The 10000-nt window shown below is 33.6% G+C and overlaps 2 protein-coding genes across 4 annotated transcripts in view; both read left to right on the top strand.

Annotated features, from left to right (window-relative positions):
• Nucleotides 1–6331, top strand: part of LOC117103072 (epidermal retinol dehydrogenase 2-like) — a 9790-nt gene extending 3459 nt beyond the window's left edge. For all 3 annotated transcript variants that reach the window (XM_033243562.1, XM_033243563.1, XM_033243561.1), the window contains 3 exons: nt 3422–3666; nt 4202–4327; nt 4726–6331. In XM_033243562.1, the coding sequence (XP_033099453.1) occupies nt 3422–3666; nt 4202–4327; nt 4726–4819 (465 nt within the window). In that variant the 3' untranslated portion in view covers nt 4820–6331. The remainder of the gene's footprint in view (nt 1–3421; nt 3667–4201; nt 4328–4725) is intronic.
• Nucleotides 6332–7509: 1178 nt separating this feature from the next.
• The window catches only part of LOC117103074, a 6756-nt gene continuing 4265 nt past the window's right edge, over nt 7510–10000 (top strand). Inside the window, exon 1 of the mRNA XM_033243564.1 lies at nt 7510–7926. The gene's annotated coding sequence lies outside the window, so the exon portion shown is untranslated. The remainder of the gene's footprint in view (nt 7927–10000) is intronic.

Here is a 10000-nt window from a genome sequence, read left to right as displayed (position 1 = left end):
AAGGTGGCCCCTATCTAAAATTATGTGTAATGTTCACAGATTATGAGACTCGAAAACCGATTAAAGAAGCCTTACAAATTCCTAAATTATTGGAGCTTCGCTCCTAAACTCCAGGTTTGAAAGGTTCTGGGAATTCACCATCAGGATCGCCTCTCCACCCCTCCATCGACGGCGCCGGGCATATGCTGGCCACACCACTGTACACAAATAGGCCTACAATAAAAAAAATAATAATTTGAATCACAATTATTATTATTATTTTTTAAAATCAAACGAATAGAAAATTAGTGCATCATTTAATTAGTTCACAATAACGTTGGCGATAAAATGATGTCACGATTGACTTATAAACACAATTCCTCGATATGGAAACATAGCGCGCGTGCACGATCGCATTGAAACTCAAATCGAGATATTATAGTCATAATATAATAATAATAATTCCATACTTTTAGCGCATTCCGCAAAAAAGCCTCCATGATGCGCTTTCAAAAAAAAAAAGAAGATAATAAGCAATAAATAATTTTGACTTAAACTACGGTACTTAAACTAAAACAGTTCCGAAAAAGCAATTATATTATATGACAGCATATGATCCGGCTCTCGGAAATACTCAACTTGAATGACATGACTAATACAGACAATGGAAATTGGGGTTCATATCAGGAATTTCAGACCTGGTGATAAAGTCTGGACTACAAACGCTTATCAGTGTACATGTAGGCCTATTGAAACTGGACCAGTGGAGGTACAAATAATGAAAAAATGGCAAATCAATCCTGCAATACACAGTTTCACAAGGCTGAATTTAATTTCTGATTAGAGAAGAATTGTTTGTGCCACTAGAGAATTATTCACACTTCCTCCTTGTCGGCCTACGTTTACATAATAGATTTCGATGTATTTTAATAATAGGCCTATTTGAGATATTATTTTACACGTAGCCATTTAGATTTACCGACAAGTTTAATTTAAAAAATCATTGTATTTATTTAACTTGATTTTTTCATATAGGCCCTAAGCCTATTTAAATGGCATAAAAAGTGTACTTTTGTTGAGATTGTTTACAGTTTGTTGGAAAGGAAACATTTAACTTGAATTAGGCCAACGTGTTGGCCACGTTTTGGGAAAATCCCAAAAATGGGTAGGTCGGTAAGAACACTTTTTTTTCCCTTTTTAACCACCAAATATGTGTTTACTCCTAAAAACTACAAAATACACAAATAATAAAACAATTTTGGATTCGCGTCGCGTACCATCCAGCAAAATAGGCTAGCCTTGGCCCCATAGCCTCGCCTAGGCTATTCCAGCCTTATTTGCTCATTAAAAAATAGTGTTCGTTATTAAAAAATAAAATAAAATAAAATGCCGACTCTTAATTTCGTAAAATTTGAGTCGGTCGGGCGTGGCCAACACAATCATTTTTTTTGTTGGCCTTATAATATAGGCTTATTTTGATATTTATTTGGAGTCTAAATAGCAAATAACTAAAAAAAAAAATGACTCGTGCCACTGTTATAATATAGTGGTAGGCCTGTTTCTAGAACCGCGATGGTTCGTAAACAATTCAGATCTATAAATAGTATGGCTATGATATTTTTCAATAAATTGTTAATTTATTTTTAATATACTTCAAGGTCTTTATGGAGTAGTACATCATGCATCGCTAGTGCACGGTCGACAACATTCGCTATACTATTCGCTACCCGTATACGGTACTATTTCGAAACCAGATGAAATTGATTGATCATTTAACATTCGCTTTCGATTTTCATACTTTCACGATTGTAAAGGATGTGTTCATAATATTCCAGTTTCATTAATAATAATAATAATAATAACAATAATAATAATAATAATATTAATAATAATAATAATAATAGTAATAATAATAATAATAATAATAATAATAATAATAATAATAATAATAATAATATAATGCGCCATCATCTAACTACTATTCAGAAGCGCAGTGACTCTTTGACGAAAAGAAAATGTATTTATTTATTTTGTATGTATATTCTGTTGAAAATGAGGAATTATACCTAGCCAAAAAGTATTATATATTTAGGCCTATGTTAGTTTGGTTAATTGCAATTATGAATTAATTTACTAAAAAAATTTGTAATTCTAATTTTCGATAACATTATCCTGTCCTCCCTTTTCTCTCTTTTCTTTATTCTATTTATTTTTATTTTTCATTTATAACCTTTTCCTTTCTTCTTTTCAATCTTTCATTTCTTATATTCATTTCTTTTCCTTTCTTTTATTCAGTTCGTTTTCTTTAATATTCCTTTCCAATCTTGCTTTTCTTTCATTTTTATACCTTTTACTTTCTTCCTTTTAGTATCATTCCTTTTCAGTCTTTTGTTTTCTTTCTATGTAGTTTCTTTCTATTCTATTCTTTTCTTTTCCTTTCTTTTTTCAGTATTTTTGTTTTTCTTTATTATTCCTTTTCAATCTGTCGTTTTCTTTCTTGTAATTTTATTTCAAGTCTTTTTTTCATTCTTCATTATTCACATTACTACTTTATTCACACTATTACTGAGTATCTAGCCGGATAAACTCATGACACCAGTTGACCCTCTCTGCGTGGGGTTGGAATATAGGAATGTAATTCTACTATCCTTGGATGTTGCGCATGCTATGAATTAGTAATTGAATTATGATATCCAGATAGCAGATTACTCGCATGAATACCGTATGCTGCGCCTGTAAGCCTACAGCAGTCTACTCTATTGGCAGCAGGGACCTTCTAAATATTTTGAAAATATTTTACAAAGAAATACTTCTGTAACAAATGCTACGTTTGAATAGGTAAATGTCACAAAATCCTTGCTACCGTCTGGTTATTTAAAACTTTATGGCCTATATGGGTGTAGCAACACTCATCTATTATTTTCCGATAATTGTGCCAGATACTGTAAAACAAGGAAGTACTAAAGTCGATCGAACCTCCGATTTACTACTTTCGACAAACGTATTCTATTTTACACCAGGATCCTTAGTGACGTAATGGTATAAATTTAAGAATCTACTTCATAGGTTTATCTGGCGGTAAATTGAATCTGTTCAACCATGAGGCATCTGTGGTCTAATGGTTATGACGCTCGCTTTGACACCGAGAGGTTGCAAGCTCGAATCCCGCCAGAGGGATTTTATTAGACAATTTATTTATTCAGTTATTTATAGGACAACATTTTTTGAGAGCTATGCTACACAATGTATTATCATGTCCTTTATTCGAACACTGTATTTACCTTTCTTTGATGATTTACTTGTAATTTAATAGTGTTAACGGCTATCTTGAGCCCTTTCATATAGACGTTGCAGCAAAGAAACTCATTGTAAACACACTTTATAAATTAAAATTATGCATCATTTTCATTTTTGTTTGACATGTGATTTCATTTCGATTCAGACTATCAAATCATTTCTACCGAGTATGATTGAACGAAACCATGGCCACATCGTGACAATCGCAAGTTCCGCTGGACTATTTGGTACAAAAGGCCTAATTGATTATTGTGCGAGCAAGTTTGCTGCAGTCGGATTGGACGAGTCCCTACGTTACGAGCTGATGTTTATGGGTAATGAGGGCGTTCATACAACTGTTGTATGTCCGTTCTTCATCAACACCGGTATGTTCGACGGTGTTAAGACAAGGTAGGTCTATGCCTATTATTGCAGATGTAGGCGTAAGTATGTTGTGCTTCTTCTTGTGCCTAATTTAAAATCATTATAAATATTTAAACAAATTATGCTTCACTCCATTATCAATTCTATACAGTATAATCATATGCCTATATTGAATAAAAATAATTTTATAGACAATGACAATGAATTTCTTTTATTTTCTTTGATCATCAACACATAAATCATAAAATAATCATAGATAATTTCACTATATTTTAGCAGTCAAAGAAAGGGGGAAATTCCAGAAGCATAATGCTTGTAAAAGGAACACCCCTTTACTAAATTAAAACATACAACAATATAATCGGTTCAAAATTCTGAATAAACGTTATATCATATCAAAACCCTATTGAAGTTTAACAAAAACTATATTTTCATTACTATTATACGTAGAGTACCGTAACCTTTTCAATTTTTCTTAGAGATTTCGGTTGTAAGATAGATAGGCCTATGTATAAACAAAATTCGATTACTGATGTTTTATTTGCGTTTACAATAAATTTAGATTCCCGAGTTTGCTGCCGATAATTGAACCAGAAGTTGCCGTTGCAAAGATCATGAGTGGGATCCTGACCAATGAGAAAGAAGTATATGCTCCTGGTATCATTCGTGTTCTAGTGAAGTTGCGAGAGTAGGCCTCTTCTTGTTATTGATTTAAATACTGCCCTCTTGCGAAAGAGGGCAGTCTCAGATCCTATTTTTGTATGGATCTGTGATTTTAAACACATTTTTTATCTAAGCAAAAGCACTTTAAATCCCAAACCCTTTCTCAGTTCAATACAGTTTATATTTATGTATTTATCCGTCCACCATTCGTTTAGTCCAATTGTCAGCTATTCCCACATGCATCGATTCAATTCGTTCGCCTGAATGTATTTGTTGCCGTTAAAATCAGAAATAAGCAAGCTGCTTTAATAGTCCGTCCCTGAATCTGCCACTACATGCCAATCCAATACCGTCTCATCTACGTCCCTTATAAAATGTGTGAAAGTTTATAGTTAAATATTGATTCCATTTTTTATCTTTCAGTATTCTCCCTGACAGAGCAAAATGTAGAGTTTTTCAGTTCTTCGGAACAGATACCTGCATGGACCACTTCGTCGGACGTACAAAGAATGATTGATTATGAATTAAACACCGTTTGATTACTTAATTAATGGTGAAAGAGTGGGATTTAGGCAATGTTTGTTTACGTGTGTTAGACCTACAATAGGCCTAACATGAGTTTGACCTCTGATGTTTTGCATATATGTTGTAGGCCTTCTTTGCATGATAGCTAGCCCAACCTATATGGTAGTGATATTTACCAGTGGTCTGGTAACCGAAGTGACGAATCTATCAGTTGGCCAATGTAGGATATGTATAATGAGTCTCCTACTGTGTTTGGGACCAAAGACTTATAATTGCATTACTTTCATTGTATACATAAATATAATTTCAAGGTATACGGTAATTCCTGAAACCAAGTAATTATATTGTCGATAGCATGAAAGACGATTCGAACATTATCATCAATAAAAATCATTTTTTAAATTTTATTTTATTATTATTATTGTTTGTGTTAGGCCCGAGGCCAAGGATATGCCAAACATCGAACTTAATTACTTCACAAGATAGACAACATAAATAGTCTATGAGGAGCAATTCCTGTGAAAGTGACAACCACCAAATTATTCAACTCTGCTCCACTGATGCAGATTGAAGACATTTCTTGAAAATAGAAACTCGCTTGATTTTGAACTGTAATCGATAATTGCTAGGCCTGTATTTATGATTGAAGCTCTTTAACATGGATAACGGGATGGGCGCAGTATAAAATTAGTGCATGTTAGGCCTAATTTTAAATATATAGCTTCTGTGTTTAATATACTACTGGAAGTCATTTTAAGCATTTTCGTAGTAAATAGTCAATAGGTTCGATGTCTTATTTGAGGTCACTTTAGAGTCTTAGATAATCCTTTTATAATGAGAAACTCAATTTGGAAATTTTCCAGACTTTACCAAACCAAGTCAAGCAGTGTCTCACCTGGAAAAAACAATCCACATATTTAAACGTGAGCCAGGAAAAGGTTTTAATTTAAAAAAATATTTTGAGTCATTGTGTTAATACGGTTCATTTTTTTTTCTTTTGTAGGCCTATAACAGCATGGAGGACAAAATTTGCTCCATGGTAATATGTAGTTAGAAATCATTCATGCGACGATTTCCATACTCCCCCAAATCGCTTGTTGGTGGCGCCGGGAACAGTTAAATTACCTGGAATGATCTCGAACTACTTAGGCGCCGTGCTAATCCGATTGAGTTCCTATTGTTCGCTCTTAGGAATAGTGGCAATTCTAGAATGTAAAAGCGTCATATAATAATGTTGCACGGCAATTTCTCAATTAAAGGTACAGATATGCCAACTGTAACATACGTCGTCTTTTAATTATAGAATAGAATATAATTATGTAGGCCTACAACTTAAGCAGAATTTAAACTGTGACCGCTTTTCGGGGTAAACCAAGCTTTTAGAGTAATTTTCCGGATAACGAGAAGAAATAATGAACATATTTTAACACTACGGGCACATCCGATTCAAAATGGTCAGACCAATCCCTGTTCAAGCCCTTTAAGAGAACATTCCTAAAAATACACTTACGACCGTCGTCGACGCAGTGAGTGAACGGGTTTAGACACAGAGCTTTTAATTGGTAAGGACAACTTGAATACTAAAGAGTATCCTGCTCCAAGTGTTTAACTCTGTTGTTCCATGGAGGAAATAGCTAAGACTAAACTTCCTCCATGATTGTTCGAAGTTTATTAAGCGAGACTTTATTTTATACATTGTTTAGCGAACTCGCCGCCCGCCAAAAATATAATTTTATTTTGGGCCAATTAGGCACCCGCCGCCACGAAAAAATTTACTTTTTTTCGCCCTTTATTCCTCTGACGATCTTTTAAAAAAAGAATAAGTTCGCGAAAGAAGGTATACAAAGTCTCGCCTTATCTCAGAGAACATTCTTAAATCACAGAGAGTTTAAAATTAAATTAACTGATGATTCCAAGTCGGACCCTGGTAACTCATAGGCTTTTCGAATAGCAAGGTTAAAGTAGGTCAAGGAGTGCTATAAGAGTTAAATATAAAAAAGCTCAGTTAATAATTTAGCTGTTCCCTGGTTTCCCTAAATCTAGTTCAATTATATTTCACTCACAAAAAATACACATTGTACAGAATGAAGGAACAATAGAACTAAATAAAGCTTGCCCAAGCAAATGTGTTCATCCGCTTATGTTTTTAGTATTAGAATTTTTTACAGTGGTTTACCTGAACATGATACATTCCAGATAAAGCCGCTATGCAATTTAATGTTGAATCAAGCATATCAAAATAAAATAAAGAATAATAAAATAATAAAAATAATTAAATATTCATATTCTCTTCGTTAGGCGTATAATGACGATTATGGTAATGATGGTGATGATGATGATCATTATCATGACAATTGTAATAATAGATATTATTTAAAGTAAACAATTTTAAAAATTATATTAATAACAGTAGCGGACCCAGGAATTCGAAATAAAGGAGGTCCAGGAAAAGGACTTTTGACAATGCAGGTTCTACACGACCATATGGTGGGGCTGAGGTGGAATCTTTTTATATGGCCGGAAATTTGTACTATCAGAGTTAAATTTGAATATAATTTTCTTTCTCCATTTTGTTTTCAAAAATTTAGGGGTGCTAGGCTCCCTTGAATCCGCCTATGAATAATACAGTACCCTAATATTGATAATTATAGGAATAGCCCTAACAAGTATAATAAAATAGAATAGTGAGCCAATTATTAGGCATAATAACTATTTTTCAGCTTGCGGATTTCTAATTGAAGATCGGGTCTTATGTACGTGTATCCTCAGGTAGATATCTAAGTTATGAGGTAAGCATGTCCTTATAACACTGCTAAGTATTCGCCCTTATTTTGTTTAAAAAGGTTACGTTTACCGACAGAGTTGTGCCATTCAATCGCCTTTGTGATGAGCCCACATATTATATATAGTCAATGAGCAAGTCACTACGACAACAAACCCGAACTCAGCTTTTGTTATTGAAATTCCCTAAGAAATATATATTGATAAAAAGAAGTCGAGCATGACGTGACGAGATGAAATGGGATTGATGATTGTTCGGGAACAATTGTAATGGTCGGGCGGTGCGAATAAGTCTGGATCCTTACCTCTAAAAGCAAGGTAGTGTACGATAACTTTTGCTACATTAAAAATGATTTAAATACTAGTACTTAAAACATAATAGGATAGGCCTAGTAGTATCAACTTTCTTTGATTTGTTTACGAATATCATGATATTAGATTGACGAATCTATAATAATAAGCTTATTAGTAATATTACATAATAAGGCTGTACTGCACACAATGGCGTGCATTTCGATACTTGGGGTATCGTATGTAGCCTACTGTATACTTTCGTACTGTAGTGAATTGGTCATCATTCTTTAGGCTCGGTTAAACAGGAAGGCGTTGGTCAAGACTTGACTAACCAATGATGGACGGTAAGATACTTCCAGGGCGTATAAATAAAGTTATTATCATCTGATGGGTGGTTATAAATTGAGATAATCCATGGAAATGAATCTCACGTTAATAGCCTAATATTGTGTAAAACACTAAACTTTACATAAGTGACACACCATTTTTTTTTGCCACTCACTCTGACGGAAATTCCAATTAAATATTATAGAATATGTAATTTAGACAACGTATATTAATTATTATCCCATCAGAGTTAAACCCACGACAGGCCGACGTTAAAACAAACAGATACGGTAGGCATGTACATCTAACATGTTCAAACACCTAAAATTCGGGTGGGATGTTTCTGCAGATAACTTAAGCACGCCTATTTCATGACAGATTTTAAAACGGTTTAATTTTGTTTTTCTTGCATTTATCTAGTTTGTTTCTTTGTTTTGTATACAGTAATTGTATCTTTTAATTGCTTTGAAAGCTATTGGCATTTGGCCTAAAATGATTTAAAGAGTTTTCATTAAACTGTTTTCGCACTCGTAAACATTTAAAAAGAAGTCTATTCATTAATCCTATTGAGACACAACTGAGTATATTTTCATTAGGTTTTCTCTGCCAATTAACTATTTACCTGTACTACAGGTCTAGATTAGCCTTCATCGTCCGGAAATTGTGGGAACACATTTTTAGAACTTCCGGGTGGTGAACTTGATTGAAGAGACGTACTTCTCGGGATATTTATTTCAAAACCCATATTTAATTTACTAAACAACAATGACGCAACCATGCAAGACTGTCATAATTCGATGCTGAAATATCGCAACAATTGGGGATAGTTCTAACTGGTATGGGTATGGGTTGACAGGAAGTAATTCCAAAAAAAAACAATGTCAAACATACGTCATTAATCCAGCAAACTGGGTGACAATGAATGTTATGTTACAAATAGTACACTTGAAAATACTCACGAAGAAATAATCATGTACCAAGGCCCTACCTAAATCTGAACTCTTCTAAAGAATAATGCACAATATAGTAAATATAAAATTTGCGGTTGCCCGTGTCACAGAAATCTCATTCCCCACCCCTTCCGAATGAGTTCAACGCCACTAGCGGAATTCCCAAAGCATACGGAAACTGCAATATGCATAAATATACGTACGTCACTTATTAGTTTTAAATTGGTTTAGGCCTACACTCCAATAATCAAATTACAATGGTTGACCTTAATTATTATTATTATATTTACTCTTGTGAAACATAAGAGTACATTTCCTTTATACACATAGATTGGGGAACAACCCCCAACAATACAGCTTGTGGGCGCTTTGTATGCTAAACACTGACGTCATAATACTGGTAGTGTACTGTAAAGTTACCAATCGTTTGATTGTGATCAAATGTGTAAAAAACTTTCGAAACGTGATGGTATCAATAAACGCACTTTTATAAACTCGAATAACGGAGTATGTGACGCAAGTCTAGATGTTTAAAAAAGTTAACATTATCTATAGATTCATTACAACTTTATTTCAGATAAGTTCATAATAAATTAACGCAATTTAAACAGCATTGTTAATGTTATGTCAATTATTTTGTTGGAGTAATGAGGTTCGAATCCCACCACCGGAGGCGCTGATGTGCGCTCTGTCTATATGAGATCATCATTGTTTTTCTTTATTATTATTATTCCTTAGTCGTACGGTATATCACAGTGCTAAGTTATAACATTGATAAATGCAAATTAGTTATGTTCTGGTGAAATACTCTATTTTATATA

This window comes from Anneissia japonica, unplaced genomic scaffold (assembly GCF_011630105.1).
Source record: "Anneissia japonica isolate Jap-2015-1 unplaced genomic scaffold, ASM1163010v1 scaffold284975_len822289_cov185, whole genome shotgun sequence".
NCBI lineage: Eukaryota > Metazoa > Echinodermata > Crinoidea > Comatulida > Comatulidae > Anneissia > Anneissia japonica.
This window is presented reverse-complemented; position numbering and strand designations above follow the sequence as displayed.